This window comes from Sciurus carolinensis, chromosome 2 (genome assembly GCF_902686445.1).
Source record: "Sciurus carolinensis chromosome 2, mSciCar1.2, whole genome shotgun sequence".
Lineage (NCBI taxonomy): Eukaryota > Metazoa > Chordata > Mammalia > Rodentia > Sciuridae > Sciurus > Sciurus carolinensis.
Window position 1 is genome coordinate 17,304,273 of NC_062214.1, and position 22,613 is coordinate 17,326,885.

The 22,613-nt window shown below is 40.4% G+C and overlaps 1 protein-coding gene across 1 annotated transcript in view; it reads left to right on the plus strand.

The window, feature by feature from the left end:
- The window catches only part of Chd6 (chromodomain helicase DNA binding protein 6), a 206,508-nt gene that overhangs the window by 143,663 nt on the left and 40,232 nt on the right, over positions 1-22,613 (plus strand). Inside the window, 7 exon segments of the mRNA XM_047538643.1 lie at positions 12,496-12,660; positions 13,893-14,072; positions 15,097-15,207; positions 16,766-16,968; positions 17,644-17,843; positions 18,555-18,714; positions 20,681-20,770. Coding sequence (XP_047394599.1) covers positions 12,496-12,660; positions 13,893-14,072; positions 15,097-15,207; positions 16,766-16,968; positions 17,644-17,843; positions 18,555-18,714; positions 20,681-20,770 — 1,109 coding nt within the window.

The window sequence follows — 22,613 nt, forward strand, 5'->3', positions numbered from 1 at the left end:
TAAACTACTGTTTGAAAAGTAAGCATAAAGAAACAAGAAAATGATGAAGTCTGGAATTCTTCATCAAACCTGTTTTGAATTAAATACAATGGCATTCTAACCAGATTGGGCAGTGAGTCAACCCAAAATGATTCTAACTTGTCAAGAAGACTATTTAAAGTATAAATATAGATTTATATCCATCATTGTTAATGATGAACTTCATCCTAAATATATGTTATATCTTGGAGTGTTTACTAATACTTGGATTTGTGAGGGTGGCTCAAAGCCTTTTTCATAGACTGGGTGAGTTATCCAAAGAAATTTGGAGGCTGCTGCTTCACATTGATTCAAGAGGTACTCTGAGGGATACTGCAAAGAATGGGATGCAGGAAAGACATCACTGGGCATCTTCCCTAGCTGCTCACATCCACAGAGTCATTCTGCTTTGCCTTTTCTTTTAGTGAGTTCCCAAATAATTGTTTTAAGAAGGTAGTCTACTAATTGAAAAACAGTTTTTTAAATTATTAAATTGGTGACAGCTGGCTAAAACTCAGGGAAAATATCAAGTAAATCATAAAGCAAAATGTGTGGTGCTATGTTTAGGATTCATCTTCAGAGAAAATCAGTGGTTATGAATAGCTAACCATCAGTTCATTCTTCTGGTAAAGGGATGTTTGGATTAAAGATGAAGTACTAAATGTAATGAATAACCAGTTTTTAAAGGAGTTTCATATACTCAAATAATAAGCAAAGGATACTATTTGATCAACTCACTTTCAAGAAACTATATAGGATAGTGATATAGATTAGGGGGTGAAAAAGTATCGCCTTTTTGTCTACCACCGATTTTTAAAATGGTTTTATTGAAATACAACCACAACCATTCCTGTATGTGTTATCTATGGTTGGTTTCCTGTTATAATGGTGGAATTGAATACTTGCAACAGAGACCTCATAGCTCACCGACCTGAAGTATTTACTATCAGGCATTTTGCAGATATTCACCAACTCCCAAACAAATTATTTTAAGTCCCTGACAGCAATAAAACTGTGTTCTTTTGCAAGCCTCTCTGACTATGAGGCACAGTACAAGGAGAATGATGGTATGAATTCAAAGCCATGTTTGCTGGACATGCCTGAAGGGATATTAAAGAAGGAAATTGGAGGCATAAGGCCAGATACAAAACATTTTAGAATTGCCATGCAGTGTAAACATTACTACTTGAATAGATGTTATGCCAAGAAACAGAAAAAGAGAGAATGTCCCAAAATGATGGAGAATAGGAAGTCATCTGAGGTGATTGATTGATTGATTGATCGATTTGTATGTGTAGCAACCAGAAGAGTATGTGACCCAGTTCCCCAAAATGGGGGTTTAGGGAGAAGGGAGAAGCTTTGAAATAGCTTTCTAATATGCACTGCTGGGGAACTGGCAAGAGATGAATTAAGGGATAGCAATGAAATCCAAATTGAAATTGGATAGTGTGGGGTTTTTTAGTTGTGCTGAGTCAGTTTCTGAACTTCCCCTAACGCTCAGTTTGAATGAGGAAACAAAGACCAGCATTGCAGATGATCCAGGGTGTTAGCTTGTACCCCAGAGCATAGCAAAAGCTTAATGAGTGAGTCAATGATAAAGGCAGCCCAGATCAGAATTAGAGTTAGAATTTTTGACTCTTGGTCTTCTCGACTGACTTCTCTGTTACTGATTCACTGGTTTCCGTTTTCTTGGTTATTCCATTAAGGTTAAAAACTCAGAGGGAATATTTTTTCTTGTGAAATGAGATCCTAACTCTAACTGAAAACTTAACTGGACCCTTCCCCTTCCTACTGTTCTTGCTAGGTAGGTCATATTAATCATTTATACATATTCACACACTCTAATTTTTTAATAAATGATTGAAAGCTTTCATCATCTATAGTTCTTTAAGATTGTTGCCCTTAGAAAGTGAATTTAGTTATAAGATATTTATCTGGGAATGAGTTAAGGTCATACCACCTGATACAAACATCAAGACAATGGAAAAGAGAATTCCACTGTTTCAGGGTCTTACCTCTATCCTAGTGGAATTGCAGCACAGGTCTTAGTTCAGATGATAGAAAATATGAATTCTCCTTCAGACATTGTGGGACATCAAATTAGTTTAACCACTCTGGAAAGCACTATGGAGATTCCTCAAAAACTAGGAATAGAACCACCATAAGACCCAGCTATCCCATTCCTCAGTATTTATCCAATAGATCTAAAATTGGCATACTATAGTCATACAGCCACATCAATGTTTGTGAGCAGCACAACTCAAAATAACCAAGTTATGGAACCAGCCCAGGTGCCATTAATAGATGAATGGGTTAGGAAAATGTTGTACACACATAAACACAATGGAGTTTTACTTAGCCGTAAAGAATAAAATTAATGGCATTTGCTGGTAAATGTATGGAACTGGAGAACATCATGCTAAATGAAATAAGCCAGATGCAGAAAATCCAGAGTCAAATGTTTTTTCTCATGCAAAAGTTACAGCAAAGTAAGGGGGGAAAGATGTAGGGGGCGGATTTAAAGACAGAGGAAAGATCAGTGGAGTAGAAGTAGGAGGAGATTGAGGGAGAGGGAGAAGAGACTCGAAAGGGGAGGAAATGCAGAATGAATTTATGCTATGTGCATGTATAAATATATCACATTGAATTCCACCTTTATGTATATCTATAAAGTACCAATTATGGACTGGGGTTGTGTCTCAGTTGTAGAGGGCTTGTCTAGCACTATGAGGCGCTGGTTTTGATTCTCAGCACCACATTAAAAAAAATAGATATCATGTACATCTACACTAAAAATACTTTTTAAAAAACAAAGTACCAGTTAAAAATGTCTAAATGAAGGACTTGGGTTGTAGCACAGTGGTAGAGCCCTTGCCTACCTAGCATGTGTGAGATACTGGGTTCAATTCTCAGTGCCACATAAAAAATAAAGTATATTGTGTCCATCTATAGCTAAAAATATTTTTTTAAATAAAAATGTATAATTGAATAAGGAAAAATTGAAATGTGAGTTCTCATTGTGGTCTCACATAGCCTGGCAAGACTGGGGGCAGTCCATGTTTGTCCCCAGTCAGGACACATAAGGGAGCAGGATCAGTGTGAGGACAACCCATGTTTCCTGACTGACTGCAGGAGAACCGCCGCAGAACTTGAAAGTAAAACGCCAGCCTGATTAAGGAGGGTGGGCTCAGCCAAAGTGGACCTAAGTCCTTATGTTAGTCAGTTTTCTGGTTGCTGCAACAAAATATCTGAGATAATTGACTTGAAAAGAGGAAAGATTTATTTTGGCTTGTTTCATAGGTCCCAATCCATGATCATTTGACCTTGTTGTTTTGGGCCTGTGACCAACGCAACACATCATGATGGAAGCACATGGTGGAGCAACCTGCTCACCTTCTAGTAGCTGAGAAGCAAAGGGAGAAACAGAAAGGGACTAGAGTTCTAATATTCCCTTCAAGAGTATGCTGTCAAGACCTACCTCTCCCAAAAGGCCCTTCCTCTTAAAAGTTCCACCACATTGTAGTAGCACCAAGCTGAGGGCCAAGCCTTTAACATACGTTCCTTTGGGGCGCATTCCAAATCCAAATTATAGGAGCCCCTGAGGCAGGCCTACAGACAGACTAGCTTCATGGCTGGAGAGCAGAGGTCCATTCTGAAAAATCAGTTGAGTCAGAAAACAACCTTACTTTCTCTGATGCTTTTTCCTTATTGTTAGCAAACGTACATGTAGTCTTTGATCCTTTTGCTGGGTAGAATTGGAGTTTTAAGCTTGCTAGAGATTTTTTTTTTTTTTTTAATCTGTGTCTTCCTATAACAAGGACATCAAATATCATGTAATATTTCCTTTGTCTTGCTAGAGTCTGAGGAATTCAACATATCATATCCCTCTCCCATGCCTAGATCTGAACCAGTTAAGAAATACACACAAGAATGCAGTGGAGGATCATAGCATCAGCTTCAGTAAGTTCTGAAGGCTGCTTGACCCACAGCCAGAATTAACCTTCTTAAAACTCCTGCTCACACACCCCTTCATCCCTAGGTTAAACTTACCCACAGATCTGTTGGCAGCCTTAGCAAGCCTGCCAGTGACAGGCTTTCTTCTTGGGAGGAAGCCAGTCCTGCTGTTAATCCTGAAGGCAGAGACAGGCCTCTTGAGAGTAGCAGGGATCATGCCCCCTTCACAGACCACAAGTACCTTCCTCTTCGATTGATTCATGATACTTCTGTTTCCTTGTTCTCTGGCAAGCTAAGGTAACAGTGGTGGGGTTCCATGACCTACCTGTGGCTAAGGTCCCTGAAGGCAGAACTCAGAAAGCATGGCTGCAGTTGTCCTACTATAATGCAGCTACTGCAGGCACAGATTTAAGAAGGGAGAACGGAGTCCAGCCTGAAGAAAAGAGCCCATTCCATGATCAGTCACCAGGAACAGGACTCTAGGAACCTGTCACACTGCTCCAAGGAAAGAGAGGGACTTGTCCCCTTTGTCACTTCCTATGCTGGGATCTTAATTGCTAGCACCACCTGTTTCTTGATAGTATATTTATACCTGATCTTGGAGAATTATACCTGTGGAGTTTACTTTTTGTTTGGTAAAAGAAAGTTAAGAACTTGCAGGTCTATGCACAAGTGCTCCATTATAAAAAAAATTTTTTAAGTGGTTACATATAGAGGGAGCCAGGAACCAGGTGGAAGTGACAGAGGTAGAAGCCAGTTTTCTAACCATGCCTTTTTGTGTATTTGACTTTGTAACCATTTTAAATATTTCACATCATTATAATGCAAAAATTTTTAAACATTTTTATAAGTTGCAAAAACATTGCAGAGTTCCACTATACCCTTTTTTTCAATAATTCAGCTTCTTTTAATGTTATACAACCATAGTGTAATTATTGGAATCAGGAAATTAAAAAATTTTTTTTCATTGTAGATGTACATACCTTTATTTTTATTTATTTATTTATTTTTGGAATTTCATAATTATGTATTTTCAGTTTCCTAGGAAGTACGCTAATACCCATAACATAATCCCATAGACTCTGGTTGTGCAAATGATAAAACTTCATAAATGCTATAAATACCCCGTTAAAATATTTTGTTAATTTAAATATTTTTTATTTTTTTGTTCTTATCAGTTGTACATGACAGTAGAATGCATTTATACATTTTGATAGATCGTACATAAATGGAGTATAATCTCTCATATTTTATTTATTTTTATGTGGTGCTGAGGATTGAACCCAGTGCCTCACACATGCTAGGCAAGTCCTCCACTAAGCCAAAACCCCAGCCCAGGAAATATTTTTAAAATTTGTTCTTTTAGATGCACATGACAGTAGAGTGTATTTTGACGTATTATACATATTTGAAGTATAACTTACTCTAATTAGGATCCCATTCTTGTGGTTGTACATAATATGACGTTTCACTGGTCACTTATACATATATGAGCATAGGAAAGTTATGTCCGATTCATTCTACTGTTTTTTCTATTCCCATCATCCCATTCCCTTCATTTTCCTTTGTCTAATCTGTTGAATGTCTATTCTTCCTTCTTCCTGCCTTGTTGTATGTAGCTTCTGCATATTCAAAGAGAACATTTGACCTTTGTTTTGGGGAATGGGCTTATTTCACTTAGCATGATAGAATCCAGTTCCATCCATTTTCCAGCAACTGCCAAAATTTATCATTCTTTATGACTGAGCAATATTCCATTGTGTATATATACACCACGTTTTCTTTATCCATTCATCTGTTGAAGAACACTTAGGTTAGTTCCATAGCTTAGCTATTATGAAGTGAACTGCTATAAACACTGATGTGGCTGCATCACTGTAGTATGCTGATCTTAAGTCCTTTGGGTGTATACTGAGGAGTAGAATAACTGGGTCAAATGGTGGTTCCATTCCAAGTTTTCTGAGGAATCTCCATTCAGCTTTCCAGAGTGGTTGCACCAATTTGCAGTCCCACCAGCAATGTGTGAGTGTACCTTTATCCTCACATCCTTGCCAACATTTATTATTGCCTGTATTCTTGATAATTGCCATTCTGATTAGAGTGATATGGAATCTCAGGGTAGCTTTTATTTGCATTTCTCTAATTGCTAGAAATGTTGAACATTTTTTCATATATTGGTTGATCATTTGTATTTCTTTTGCCAAGTGCCTGTTCTGTTCCTTTGCCCATTTATCAATTGGGTTATTTGGTTTTTTGGCATTAAGTTTTTTGAGTTCTTTATATATCGTAGAGATTAATGTTCTAGGCAGAACTTTTCTCCCATTCTCTAGGCTCTCTCTTCTCATTCTTGATTGTTTCCTTTGTTGTGAAGAAACTTTTTCATTTGACACCATCCTATTTTTTGATGCTTGATTTTATTTCTTGTGCTTTAGGAGTCCTGTTGAGATGGTTTCTAAGCCAACGTGATGAAGAGTTGGGCCTATATTTTCTTCTAGTAGGTACAGGGTCTCTGATCTAATAAATGCCTAGGTTTTTGATCCACTTTGAGTTGACTTTCCTGCAGGGTGAGAAATAAGGGTCTAATTTCATTCTACTATATATGGCTTTCCAGGTGCTTGCCTTCAGTAATTATTACTATGGTATTTGTCCAGACTGGCCTTGAACTTTTGGTCTCAAGTTTTCCTCTTGCCTCAGTGTCCTTAGTAATCAGGACTATAGGTATACACCACCGCACCCAGCTTTTTTATTGGTACTGGGAATTGAACCCTGGGGTGCTTTACCATCAGACTACCCCTTTTAATTGTTTTCTTTTGAGACAGGGTCTTACCAGTTGCTTAGGGATCTGGTCTGGAACTTGGGATCCTCCAAGTGTGAGCCTCCTGAGTTTCTGCCACTGTGCCCCACCACACCCAGCTATTTTATTGTATAGTCCATTACTCTCATTTTTGGTTTTGTTTTCAAGATGTTTAGATTTAGCCTTTGGGTACCCCTTCAGTTTGACTCTTTGTCTATTGGACGTGCTATAATTTTTTTGAGCACCTCCTTACTTTCAACACATAAGATACTCAGATTCATGTTGCATTTTTCCAGACATATCTTTGAAATTGACCATTCCTTCAAGGATACCTCCTTTTTTTTATCTGAGAATGGCATTTAGAAATCAAGATCTGACTATGAGATACCTGTACTGGAGATAGTGACCCTTTGTATAAATGGAACTAGAAAGTATGTGTATCAACACTGGCACACATAGCGTACCTCCTCATTCATACCGAAGTTATCCATCCACAGTGAAATTTCTGATTTTCGTCATCAGGGTTCATTATAGCCTTCTCTTCCTTATTGTAACTTTTCTCTGGCAGAGAGAAGCCTGAATCTCATTATCTTAACAGTGTATTTATTCTCTTAATTCTAGTATATACACAGACTACTGTTTAATAGTCTCAGAATTGTTAATATTTTATGGAAAATAAATTTACTAGAGTATAGTATCAATCAATAGTAGGTTTTTTGGTCTTTAGTATCACAGTATATAATCAAAATATCATCTTCCAAAGTTGCTTAGTTTAGTAATTTTCTTCCCTACCCCCTTCTTTGTGGCTAAATTAATGGTGGGAAAGTCTTTTTTGGTCTGGAGATTAACCCAGGGGCATTTTATCATTGAGCTACATTCCCAGCCCATTTATTTATTTATTTGTTTGTTTTCAGTTTTATTTTGAGGCAGGGTATTGCTAAATTGCTGAGGCAATCCTCAAAATTGCCAATCTTCTGCCTTAGCCTTCTGAGTTAATAGAATTACAGGCATGCACCACCACTCCTGATTTGGAAAGTGAATTCCTGAAAATTCAAAAGCAAGGTAGCACCAGTAATCCCAGAGACTTGGGAGGCTGAGGCAGGAGGATTGCAGTTCAAGGTCAGTCTGCATGATTTAGCAAGACCCTATCTCAAAATCAAAAGGGCTAGGATATAGCTCACTGGTAGAGTGCAATTAGATTTAATCCATAGTACTGCAAAAAAAAAAAAAAAAAAAATTTTTTTTTTAAACAAAATGAAACGATCGAATCTGTGTATCAAGTAGACATCATGTCTTAGTCAACTTTCCATCACTGTGATAAAGTACCTGAGATAACCAACTTAAAATTAGGAAAGATTTATTTTTACTCATGGTTTCAAAGGTTTCAGTCCATGATTGCGTCACCCCATTGCTTTGGACCTGTGGTGAGGCCAAGCATGTGACAGAGAATATGGTCAAACAATCAAGCTCAGTTTGTGGTGTCTGGGAAACAAAAAGGGAGAGGTATGGTTGACCAAGACCCCTATGTACCCTCCACAGGCACACCCCCCAAAACCTATTCCCCCAACTAGGCCCCACCTCCTAAAAGCACACCAACTGGGAACCAAGACTTCATCACACGAAACTTTGGGGGACATTCCAGATCAACTACAATGCAACATAACAAATAAAATACTGAGGTGAATAAATGGGAGACAAAAGATAACTTTTTTTCAGTAGAATTCCCAATAATAAATGCAAAAGGAATGATGGAAATAGAAAATTACCATTAGTCAAACACCATTTTGGAATTATGCCATATATGTAATTTTTTTTCTATGTTTTCATTTTTATGTAATTGTTTTATCACTGATATTCTTTTTCTTTTTTCTTTTTTTTTTTCTTTTGGCAGTACTGGGGATTGAACTCAGGAGCACTTTACCACTGAGTTACTTCCCCAGCTTTTTAATTTTTTTACTTAAACAGAGTCTTGCTGAGTTGCTGAGGCTGACCTCAAACTTGCCACACTCATGCCTCAGCCTTATAGGTTGCTGGGATTATAGGCGTGCACCACCATGCCTATTATAACTCTGATATGCTTTATCCAGATTGACCCAACTGTATTCGCATTTTGTCCCAAATTACTTTAATATTTTTACCCTCTGTGTTAGCTTTTCATTGCCATGACCAGAATACCTGATAAGAACCAAGAACAGCTTAGAGGAGGAAAGTTTATCTTGGCTCACAGTTTCAGAGGTTCAACCCATTGACGTGGGCCCCACTGCTCTGCGCTGGAGGTGAGGCAGAACGTCATGGCAGAAGGGAGTGATGGAGGAAAGGTGCTCAGTCCATGGCAACCAGGAAGCAGAAAGAGAGGAGGAGGAGGAGCCAGGGGAATGAGAGAGAATCCCCAAGGGCGAGCCCCCAGTGACCGTTTCCTCCACTTACACCCCATCTGCCTAAGTTAGCACCCAGGTACTCCTTTCAAATTATTATTCTATCAAATGAACCAATCTACTGATTAGATTACAGCTCTCCTGATCGTTTCGCTTCTGAACATTTGAGCTTTTGGGGACACCTCATATTCAAACCAAACACACTTTTTCACTCCTTTGCTTGTGTGTGTGTTTATCACCCTTTCTCCCTCTCTCTGAGCATGTAGGTGAACACACAACATTTTTTTCCCTGAACTGTTTGAGAGTAAGTGGCATTGAATCCTTCTATCTGCTACATAGTGTATGTTTCCAAGGTGCAAGGGCCTTCTCTTGTATAATCACAGTTCAGTTCTCAAAATTAAAAAATAAGAATACTGTTCTCTACTCTGTAGTTCATATTCAAATTTATTATTTCATTTCATTTATTTTGTAGCTATCATTCTCCCAGACCAGGATCCAGCCAGGATCACCCATTACCTTTAGTTGTCATCTGTTCAGTGTCTTTTAAAGCTAGATCAGTTCCTTGATCTTTCTTTTTGCTTTCAAGTTTTTGTAGAGTGATAGCAGGTTATTTTGCCCCTAATTTGGGTTGTCTTATTTCCTCAAGGTTGAATTCAGGTTTGTTACAACCACCAAATTGATACATCCTTCTCAATATATATCATAGTTCATTTGTCTTATGATGTTGACTTTGATCCCTTAGATTTGTCCACTATAAAGTTTCTATTTTTCTCTTTGAAATTTAGAAGTAGTTTTAGGGGAATACATTAAGACTATACCTGTTTTTCATTATAGTTCACCTAATGGTTTTATCTTCCATTGATTATCTCTGCCTGAATCAGTCATCTCTATGATGGTTACAAAGTAGCAGTTTTCTATCATTTATTAGTGTATCTGTTACTTGACATTCTTGAATAAGGAAGAATTTTCCTCTTTCCTCCCATTTATTTATGTCAGGGTAATCTCATAGGTTCTTTTTTATTCAGTGGGTTACAGTCTACTACTGTCTTTATTTTGATGTTCATATAGTCCAAGACTCAGCCAGTCGAAGTCTTCAAGTTTCAAATGTTACTTTGAAGGTGTTTATCATGCCTTGAGTACTTCCTTCTATCAGGCACAGTGATGTGTTTGAGGCTCAATGTTTTTCCACTTCACTCTTACCTATAGATTTTCTCTAACATGCCTTGGCTCTGTCTTAAGAATGATATTTAAAAAACAAGATATGGGAGTTAAATATATTCATTGTTTTTGGGATAACATTGCTTCTACACATTCTCAGTGGATACAGTGGATATTACTAGGATACACCCACAAACAGAATATAAATATGCATATTTGCAACACACATTCATTTGTATATTATATAAATGCACATGTGTACATATATCCACATCTGTTTCTGTATCTGTGCATGTATGCACACACACCTTACTGTGTGTTAATACTTGATTCCTCCCATCCATTCTAACTATAGAGTTTATTCTAGCTTTCTCTCTTTCCATAATTGTAACTTTTCTCTTCAACAATGAAAACCCTTATTTCTGTTATCCCTAGATTATTTACTCATTTTCAGAATCCTAGATTACCCAGAAAGTAGTTTCAGGACTACTGACACTACCCCTAAAAAAATAAATAAACAAACTATTTTCAAGTGCATGTTGAAAACGTTTTGATCTGACTGTACATACTCAGTACAGTTTATAACCTTAAGTGGCTGAGGAGACAAAAATATTACATTGTTCTCAGTAATTATATTTTTGGTTGGTTATAATGGTATTGTTTTCCTGAGACTATGATAGATGGGTAAATAGATAAGAGAGAAATGAAATGGATGATGATACTGGTGTGGTTGAACTTTTCATTATGATGGAGAAGAAATACCAGTGTAAGGTTGATGAATTTTTTTTTTTCATTTTGTTGCTTTTGTAGTACTAGAGATCAAACGCAGGGCCTCCACATGCTGGGCAAGTGTTCTGTTACTGAGCTGCCTCTTCAGCCCTTAATGAAGTTTTTAAACTAAAAATATCATGACCTCATAGTATATTTCTTACATATGCACAGATCTGTATATACTGCACATACACACTAGAGCTTTCTTTATTTGCCTGCTGAATAGGCCTAGAAACAGTTGTCAAACCTGTGCACTGTGTATCCCTAGAGCATTCAGATTGTTGTCTCTAAGTACCATTTTCATTTTCTTGACTATGGCTAGGTTGTTTCTTAGCCACTTTCCCTGAAGCCTGGCCAGAGAGAGGAAGAATAAGCTGTTGTAGGACGTCTGCTCTGGTCCTACTGTTCATAAGAAATTGATAAGGGGAATTGTTACCCCAAATAAAGGAATGGATCTAGGCAGTGATCTTCAATTCAAAAGCAGACAAGCAGATAACAGGGCCTCTATAGATGGAAATTGAAAACCTATATGTGAAATACCTTGCCAAACATATCTTATCTTGGATCATGTCTCAAGGTATACATCCCAGTTTAGAGGACATAGATGGGGGCAGAGCAAGAACGCAGTTGGCAAGATGTCAGGCATGGAACAACATAGGGCAGATACCTAGTTCATTTAACAGAAAATTAGATTTGAAAAAAAGAGTGATTGAAGGCAGAGCATATCTAAGATAGAAAGACTGAAAACATCAACTGACTGGAAGGTATGTGTCTTATTTGGTTCCTCATCCAAATAAGCAAACAAACTGAAAAATTATGAAATAAGCGGGGAAGTTGGAACACTGACTAGATAGTTGATACTAATTTTTTTAATGTAACAATAGTAATATAATGAGTTTTACAAGAGTCTTTATCTTTAGAGACACATATTGAAATATGTAAGAATGAAACACAATGATGCCTATGACTCACCTCCTAACAATGTTGGAGGATAGGAGTGTGGTAGATGAAGCAAGATTGCCATAAGAGGTCATTAGACTTCTTATATTTTTGTTTATATTTGAAGTTTTGTATAATAAAATTTAAAAGTAGAGAAGTAGTGCTACCAGCTCTGAGGTATCTCCCAGAGGGCAGGACAGCATCCTGGGAATGAGTGCCATCTCACAAGGTGCCTGCACAAACTGAGGAGGGTGGGACACCAGGGCTTCCTGCACTGCTTTATCCCTGGCACATAGTAGTCAGTAAGCAATTGGTGAAGAAATGAGTGACCACAAAGGTGGCAGCTGACATTTGGGTGATTTCCCATGACATATATCTGCAGGAGCCCCCCCCACTCACGTGGGATGTAAGCACTTCCTATTCCCTGACTGCGGCTATTCCACACACACAGGGTGATGTGATATGTATGACCCTTCTCCTCCTCAGGCTCAGGCCCGATGTCACCGCATAGGCCAAAGCAAAGCCGTCAAGGTGTATCGCCTCATCACTCGGAACTCCTATGAGCGGGAAATGTTTGATAAGGCCAGCCTAAAGCTGGGCCTAGACAAGGCTGTACTTCAGGATATCAACAGAAAGGGCAGCACCAATGGAGTGAGTACAATGGACATGCTCTGGAGTGTTGAGCACTTATCATGCAGCCCTAGCCTCTCTGGGTTTTTCTAGTCAGGTCTCTGCATTTTCTGAATGGTTTAGAGAAATCTGTAGGCACAGTTACGTAGTAGTTGCCCAGCATACAATAATGTTTCAGTAAGGAGTTTTTGTCGTGCCCATTAGGAGCTGGTGGAGCTTAACATTCTTTACTGTGTAAGTATGTATTCATTACCATGTTTTATCTCATACCCTAGACTGAGCTTCTTGATGGTCTAATGGGAAGAGTGTTGTCTGTAGCCCCTATGGCCCCTAACAGTGCATGGCATATTAAAGATGTTCAGTGCATGATAATCAGTGAATAATGACTGAATAAACTAGCAGCTTGAAATATGGCTGTTAAAATCTGTTTTTTCTCCCTTGATGGAGGGGATAAAGATTACAGCTAAGATTCTTAAATTGTTTTCAAATATAGGCAAAGAAAGCAGAATATCTCCTTAATCAGTAGGCTTAGGGCATCAAAGATTGGGAATTAAAACCATCTAAATAAGTTGTCTATAGTCCAGATGTTCTGTATCCTCTTAGCTATACATATGTTGCTAAGTGTAATACTTCAAGTAACCCATCTTGGGAGCCACGGAATTCCCTCTTGTGATTTATATAAAGAGAACCAGATTCTTAATTAGAACCAGGGAAGGGTGTTTTGAACCCCATTTCCTATTTTTAACAAGCAGTTAAGAAGATCACACTTGGCTTGGGATCCCTTTTTTTTTTTTTTTTTTTTTTTTTTTTTTAAGAAATGACATCATTTCCAATACTGATGTATTTATTTAATAATGAATAAATCATTATTCTCCAGTTTGTTTGGTACATCTGGAGGTTTTTAAAGATAGAACTCAAACTAAAATATTGAAAAAAGATGTCAAATATATCCCCTTCAGTGGTGGATAGTTTTAATGGCCTGTGACATTTGATGGTAACCAACATCCTGAAGAATGTTAGGGCCCTTGGATCATCTGCTGGATTTTATTCCAGAGGTCTGCCTGCCCTCCCCAGAGAAAATCCAGAGTACCTTTATCTGGATTTTCATTTTGTGAAGTTTGTTGTCCCTGTCCTTTGTTCTTCTTATTGTGCTATTAGTGGAGGAACTGCACACTGACTCACAAAGGCCAGATGTGAGGCTATTTTTCCTATGCATTTTCCACTTTGTGAGTAGCCTTTGGTGACCTGTTCAGGTGCAGCAGCTCTCAAAAATGGAGGTGGAGGACTTGCTCCGGAAAGGTGCTTATGGAGCTTTGATGGATGAGGAAGATGAAGGCTCCAAATTTTGTGAAGAAGACATAGACCAGATTCTTCAGAGGAGAACCCATACGATCACCATCCAGTCTGAGGGGAAAGGGTCCACTTTTGCCAAGGTACAGGACCTTCTCTCCACAGTCGTTGTTGGGGATGGGGGAGAAAGAAAGTTGTTTATTCTTCACCCCTCATTAGCAAGTCTTCTCTTTCTTTAAATGCAAACCCTTGAAATTTTCTTGACTATATGGAGCTAGTCTGTGTGACTCCCTGAAAATGTCGGTACATATAGGAAATCTGAATAGGGAAAGGCTGTGCTGCAGAAGGAAGATGCTCTGAGCCTTTGAGAGCTGATAAAAGGCAGGTAGACACTAGCCTGCACTTTATTCTTTCCTTTCTTCACAAGGATTGCTCTAGAACCTGTGGTCACCTTTATTCCCTTGTAGATCACTCAGTCATTGTGAAAGAGTAGACTGCCATTGAACAATCCATTCTGAAAATGTTTTGTTCATTTCATGAGAAAGAGATTTTACTTACATTTCCTGGTTTCTAGTCTTAGACCTCCTTCCAATGTAATTGAGGTCACTAGGTTTAGAACTTGGCAGATCACTTGCAATGCCCTGACCACAGAATCTGTTGATTTGATCTCCTGTTTGATGACTCATGTAGGACTTTTTCAGTAGGAAGTTTTGTGTACAGTAGGGAAAATATGGCTAACCTATTGCTCATCTCTATACCTCATACTCTAGCCTAGTGCCTTTTCTAAAGCAGATATGTGGTAACTATTGGACTGAAAGAAAAGCTAAATCTAGAAAATGCTTAGGTAATTAACCTTTTTGTAGGGAACTAGACACCAAGAAGAATATTGCTATTGCCTTCTAGGGTTTATCCTCCTGCTTCCATGGTTAAGCTTCAAAAAAATGACCTTCTAGGTTAAAATTATAGTTTCCTCATACAGTCTTTGAAATAAAAGAAAAAGAAATATCCTTGAGAATTTCACATTCATTTTAGAAGCAATGTTAGGGGTTTTGGTCTTGATGCAGATAAGTAATATATTTAAATTTCTGGTGCATTTGAAATAATATAACTGTTTTATTAGTTAGTTGTGTGTTCAAGCAGTTTATTGACTCTTTGTCTCCTTCACAGGCTAGCTTTGTGGCTTCAGGAAACAGAACAGACATTTCCTTAGATGATCCTAACTTTTGGCAGAAATGGGCTAAAATAGCTGAACTAGACACTGAAGCAAAGAATGAAAAGGTACAGAATTTTTTTTTTTTTTTTTTTTTTATTCCAATGAACATTTCACTACTATCTCATGACAGTAAATTCCTACACAACTCAAGTCATTATTTGCTCTGGAGTCTTGGTTCTTAAATGAGATGTTATTTGTCACACATTTGAAATGTGCCTGGCACATGGACTGCACTTGGTAAATGTTAACTGTTATATAACTTTACAGTGATCTAATGGTACATAAAATCTGCTGAGCATCCAGGAAGTTAGACAAAGATAGACAGAGCAGGCACTGACCAAACAGGTCAAGTTCAACCTCAGTCTCTATATGTGAGACGGAAAAGAGATGGGCTTTGGAATGGACCCAGCATGTGCCTTTGGGTGAGGTACTTGCCCTCACTACAACAAGTGAGAAAAGGAGGTGGTAAAGCCCACACGGTGGATGCAAGGTCACATTTGTGAACATAACTGGTACCAGTGCCTGGCCAACTGAGGTCTCCATACAGTGTTAGTCTCCTTTCTTCCATCTCTGACCCTATCACCTCATTTCAGGATGAGTATGCATCATTTCCACCTGTCTCCTCAGGTGAGTGTTAAACTCACATGGACCCACAAACCCAGAGAACAATCCCTGCTTATGTCCCGCTAAGTCAATAACTAACACCCAGTAATAACTGTTTTTCTATAGGACCACCAAAATTTACATAATCCAACCTCTTTTCTCCAAATAAAAATGTTTTTCCTCATTTAAGAAGAAAATTCTGAGTCCCCTTTAGTAATCTGCTTAAGTGTTTTCCCAGTGTCGCAACCCAGAAGCCACTCTGCAGGTGGTGGGAAAGAGAGGGAAAGGAAGAACTCCTGCCCTGTAGGCAGCAGAAAGCAGTGGGAGCCTTCCAAGGGGGCACACAAGGGCGCTGAAGCAAAGAGGCTTGGAAACTGGCTGTCTGGGCTACAGCCTTAGAAAGAGGCACAGGGGGAAGAGGGATAAGGAGCCTGAAACGATGAAATTAAAGAAGCAATGGGAGCCACCAGAATGAGTGAGATTTCTGAGCTAAGAATTTTATCTTTTGGCAGAGGACAAACGGTTAATAGATAGTAGAGAGGAGGCAGATAATGAAGCAGCAGGATGTGTTTGTCTTCAGAAAGTTGCTGAGCAGATGGAATTCTCTGACCTGTCCTGTCTCTAGAGCACAGACTGCACTCTGCACGCTGGGCAGAACAGCTGGGCCTCACCACTCCAGTCTTTGTTGGCAAGATCAGACTGCCCCTCTGGGCACTGGGAAGCCACACCTGCCTATACCCCCATTAAAATGATGGCAGAAACAGCAGATGGTGACCGACAGCACTGGGGCCCCCCAGGGAACATGCCAACTTGAGCAAGTCCCAGAGAATTGCCTCTGCTTATCCTGTGTTCACAGCAGGTGTGCTGTGAAGAGCATTTCTTGCTAGAAGATGATACAGGATGAGGGGGTTCGTTTTCACCTGTGCCCTGAGTAATGGCAGCAGGACAGCGGCTATGTTTAGGCATTGTGATAGAAGCAGAGAAGAGAGCCGGCTCCCCAACAGTCCTCTCCATTTTCAGGAAAGCTTAGTGATTGACCGACCTCGTGTGAGAAAGCAGACCAAACACTACAACTCATTTGAGGAAGATGAGCTCATGGAGTTTTCAGAGTTAGACAGCGACTCAGACGAAAGGCCCACGCGATCCAGGCGCCTCAATGACAAAACCAGGCGCTACCTACGAGCTGAATGCTTCCGAGTAGAGAAGAACCTGCTTATCTTTGGGTAGGTATTGGCTCTGCTTGTTGGGGTGGTGCTGGTGTTTTTTCCCCTGTTTTAGTCCCTGGGATTTGTCCAATGTGTCTCTCCAGTCCCCTCTTGTTATATGATTAATGGGGTCTACTGGAACAAGAGTTAGTCTTAACTGCTCAGAATCCCCCTCAGTCTCCGTGTGCTCTGCAGCCATAGTGTAGAGGTGCCATCGTTTTCTCATGCTTGTCACAACAAATCTCTGGTACTAATTTTCTGCCTTGTACTGATTTCCTGCTTTTTTCCCTCAAGGATATATAACGAGTCCATACAACAGATGTTACAGTCAAGACATGATTTCTGCAGGGCTCTGGTTTTAGTAGAAGTAGGAGGTTCAGTTTCTGTGAGCTCACTATTGCTTTTGAATACTGCAGCTGGACACAGTTTAAATTCCAAACTTACTCCCTGCTCCCGAAATTGTTGTCTAGTAGACATATGGAACTCTCCTTGTCCAATGCCCATGTCACCTTAGTGACATTTGGTGTACTGCAGTCATGCAGTCCTCAAAGGCCTTTCAGGACAAGGCCCTCCAAGTGATTAGTAGACCCGAAAGAGGAGGAGAAGCCCTTGTGGTTCTTGTTTGTACTGCTAGGTGAATTGTGCATGGGTGGTCCTTCCCTGTCCAACGCCCTTCTGTATTTCCACCATCAGCTGGGGCCGGTGGAAGGACATCCTAACTCACGGACGATTCAAGTGGCACCTGAATGAGAAGGACATGGAGATGATTTGCCGGGCCCTGCTGGTATACTGTGTCAAGCATTATAAAGGGGATGAGAAGATCAAGAGTTTCATTTGGGAACTAATCACCCCTACCAAAGATGGGCAGGCCCAGACCCTCCAGAACCACTCAGGTGAGAGGTGGAAGAGCCGTGCCCAAGAAGCACAAGCTCCTGCACACTTTTGTTCCCTCTCCTGTGTGGTCCATGTTGCTGTGCTTGGGGGCGCTTTTCCATCTTGGATACATTTTGGAATGTTATGTATGGGAAAGGATGGTGATGCTCTCATTTATCCCTTGGGATCATCTAATGTCACCTGTTATTCTGTTTGAGAACAACTGGGACCTCTTGCAATTTCCCACATGCAGTCCTGCCCACTAACCTGAGTCTCCTAGGGTTCCTTCCCTGAGTGGGGACTCACACATTGTGTTCTGTAGCTCACCTTTTGAATTTCACCATTCTCTGTCTTCCACCTTGTCTTGCCTTTCCTGTGTGGAGCTTCTTTCCAGTGCTTAACCAAAGTTCTCCTTTAGGTTTCAAATCAAATCTTCCTTTCCCTCTGCTAAATTGTAAGGGCCCACAGGACACAGGTTACATTCTACTTCCTCGGTTCTCACAGGGTACTCAGTAAATCTTACTGACCTACTAAAGGGTCCTGGAGTTGACTGAGTAAGGAAACAGGTGCAGCACCTCACATTCCTATGGACTAAGAAGTGGACCTATCATCCAGGGCCCACCATGCATGATCTGGTTGTCTCTTTGCAGCCCCCACCCATCTCTGATTTAATTCCTATGTTGAAGCTCCCTCGGCTCATCCACATGCTCTACACTGTCTGTCTATTTCAGGGTTGTCAGCCCCTGTCCCCAGAGGGAGGAAAGGGAAGAAGACAAAGAACCAGTTACTGCTCCCCGAACTAAAGAATGCAGACTGGCTAGCCACCTGCAACCCTGAGGTGGTCTTGCATGATGATGGCTACAAGAAACACCTCAAACAGCACTGCAATAAGTGAGTGTGCCCCTTTCCATCCCTTAAGGAAGCCTTGTCCAGATGGTCTAGGCTCCTTGGAACCTCATGGGGATACCACTTCATGCTCCTGTGCTATTTACTTTATTTACACAAGGTTTGGAAAGACCTAATAGGGGAGCTGTGGTCCAAGCTGAGTCAGAATTCATTTCATTTTATAACTTCCTAACTTCTTTAACCAAATCTCTTCTCTGGCCCAAGGCATTGTGAACCCTGGAGGATTTTTCTGATCTGACTCTCAAAGCCAGTAAAGTGACCTCAGGGACTGAGCTTGTCATTAGCAGGAACAGAACACTGGCCTCACTGGTCAATGCTCTCAGCACCCTATACTGGGTTGCTTCTTCCAATTTGGTGTTGCTCTCATGGCCTCCAGTTACTTGATAGGCATGCACTTGAGATAGTGTCCTTTGTATCCATAGGCTTACAGCTGGGGCGGGGTACCCACAGCAACAAACAGTGGGGCATAGTAAAACTCTGTTCTTGTGTAGTTTAGTCTTGGGGCACTAGGGCACTAAACCACAAAACTGACATTCTGCTCCAGTTCCAAATAAGAAATTGTTCCTACTGGTGAGGTGTAAGAATCAGTTGTGGTTCTGAATTAGAGAGTTCTTATTCTCTGAGCTTTAGGTGGGGGAAAAATATCAAAATTATTTAGTTGACTGGCAGCTGAGTTAAAATTAATATAACAGAGACATGAGGGTTCTTTCCATTCTAAAAGTTCTAACTCGGTATGTCTCCACCCATAACTCAAGTTCACAGTGGCACTTTCCCCCAGTACTAACAGAAATTATACTTTTTTAGAGGACTCAACCCCTCATTATTAACATGTTTCGAATAGACTTTTTAAATTCTGTCAAAAGTGAGTTTTCCTCCCACCTCCAGTTTTCCAGTTGCCCTCTCCAGAGGTTTTTCCACAGACATTCTGTGCCCATACCAGCATATACAGATATGCAGCCTCCTTTCGTCTTCCTTAAAATGATATTGTATTGTACATGCTGCTTGTGATTCCTTCTTTTAGACACGTTATGTGGCGGCCAGTTCCTGTGTAAGTACTATAAATGTACTCAGGCTTTTATTTCCAGTGGCCAGCCTTCCCTCTGACTGGTAGTGAGAAAACTGACCTAAGTACCCTTCCAGACCTCTTTGCTGCTTAGCCTTGATCACAAGCAGCTCTTCAGTGGTGGCCTCGCCTGCATCCACACTCTCAACCTGGATCACACACGCATATTTAGCCTGGGCCCCCACTGTCATCTTCTGTGCTCTAATTCTTCATGGTTGGTCTCATTTCACAACTAGACTACTGTAGGCTCCCTAAGAATGAGGTCGAATTGTTTACTTTGGTATATACCTCAGAGCACCCAGCACGATACAGGACACAGAGTAATTGCCTAGCAGATACTTGTTTAATTGCTTTGTCTGGTGGACGACTGTGGAGCCCAGTTGCTGCCTCTGCAGAATCAGGAGAGAAGATGTATTGCTGTGAAAAAGAGATGCCTGCCCTTTATTCATTTCGCTATATGCAACTAAAACTGTTTGAAAGCACTGCTCTTCAGCAGGGCTCACATTACTCAGCTTCAGTAAGTGGTAAACTGGTAACTAGCCTCAGAAGCCAACTCTGCCCCAAAGTCACTGTGGCCATGTGGAAGGGCTGAGTACTCTGAAAGATCAAGGGGAGTGCTGTCTGTCTCTGGTCACCTCTGTGGCTCTCGGGGCATTCCAACAGATGACTGAGGGGGTGGTTGCTTTCTTGGGTAGGGTGAGGATGCTCTTATTGATATCTGCCATTGGCACATGGTACCTTATTTTTCTGGTGCTTCCTGGTATATCACTTCATACTCACTGACTACGTGGGAATGCCCATATTTCACTGTTAATTTGGGATGTAGGGTATGGTTCACAGTCAGTCATGATTCTAATGTGTTTACATTGCTGTTCTCATCTTTCCTAGGGTCCTTTTGCGAGTACGGATGCTGTACTACCTAAAAGCTGAAATACTGGGAGAAGCAGCTGATAAAGCATTTGAGGGAACTTCTGCCAGGTAAACAAAATCAACCTTAGCTCTCAGTGTTGAAGAACCAAGGTAAAGTGCCTGTTCATGGACTGACCTGTGCTTCAGGAGGCCCATGTTCCCAACCTACCCAAGATCAGTTGCCCAGGTGGTAGGTAAACAGGCAGGTAGAGAAGGACAACTTGGTCAAGTTATCTACAAATACAAAAAGGGAGAAAGTGGGCTTTTAGAAACACAGCTTTTGGTGGGGTTTTAGTCCCTGTTTCTCCTCCCAAATAGTACTGTAAAATTGCCTTTAAAACAGTCATTTCTTGGGGGTGGAGATATAACTCACTTGGAGTTCAATTCCCAGCACGACCAAAAAAAAAAAAAGGGGGGGGGGGTCATTTCTTACCAGACGTAGTAGCTCACACCTGTAACCCCAGCAACTAAGGAGGCTGAGACAGGAGGATCAGAAGTTCAAGGCCAACCTTGATAATTTAGTGAGACTCTGTCTCAAAATAAATCAAAGGGGATGGGGATGTCACTCAGTGGTAGAGCATCCCTGGGTTCAATCCCCAGTATGGGGTGGGGGTGGGGGATAATTTCTCTACCTTAAGTAATTTTTGCAAAAATGAGTGTTACTTAAAAAGGCTTGATCTTCCAGGTATAAACTAGAACTTCTACTCAGAATCCTATTTTGACCTTAGTACTCTTAGGCATTTGAATATTTCTCCTTTATTTACTAATCATATTATTACATTTTGTGACCTGTTTGATTTCTGCATTTTAGTTTTGTAAATTAATATTTTTCAAAACTATACAATCCTTTGGAAATCTCCCAAGATTTCAGGGAATGAGACCAGAAAACTCTCAGCTGCCACTTGATAAAACTATCAAAAAATTATAATGTATAGGTGGGAATCACCAGACAGCCTCCTTCATCTTCCCCAGAGCAGCAGTTTGCCCTAGACCTATACACACTGGTCATACCCAGAGAAAACACCGAAAGTGCTGTCATTTGGACTTTATGATAACATGGGGCCATGCTTTCTTTCTCTTTCTTTCCATTGGGCAGTGCCAATGGCTTTAAGTCATTAGAGCACTAAAGGAGAGAGGAGCATAGTCAGCTCTACCCAGCAGGCAACTTATAATCAGAACCAGTCCTCACAGTGACTGCTATTACTTGATGTGCCTTCTGGGTCATCAAAATAATTTCCAGCAGGGGATAGGGAGGTTGTATGTTTTAGTAAAGAGGTTCAAGTTAAGTCATATAAATGCAGACAAATTCAACCTGAGAGTTTATATTAAGTGTTACCTGGCAGAAGTAATCTGAATTTACTCATCACCTGTCATGCTTTCTTAGACATGTAAGAAGTAATGGGTGTTAGCTCAGTAGAAGATGGATAGGGTGAGTCTGTTGCCCATTCTTTGCTTTCCTTTCCTCTGCTTTCTCATTCCGTCACTTGCCCTGTCCAGGTTTAATGCCTTGGCATGGAGCCGTTGCCCTAACACATGAACAACAGTTATCCCAGAAAGTTCAGCTCATGCACTATGCAGGCAGAGCATAGGGTTTCTGGAAAACTGAAAGCCAGGGAACACTTAGCCTCACAGAGAGAATTGAACTTGGCAGGGGCTGTTGGGCTTGTGTCACAGTAAGAGCCTGATGGAAGAACAATTTTCAGATGCTACAGGCAGGAGGAGTCATTCAGGTAAATATTCCCCCTCACAAATCCCAAAACCTTCAGAGAGCAAGAACTCAGATGAATGAAGACAGTGAGCTAAGGATCCATGTGCACATTAAGAACATAGAAGCTCCCAGAGGGACTGATGGAACAGGCCTGCTGACTCTCTGCATGTCTGCACCCTGGGGCAAGTTACTTTGATTCTTTTG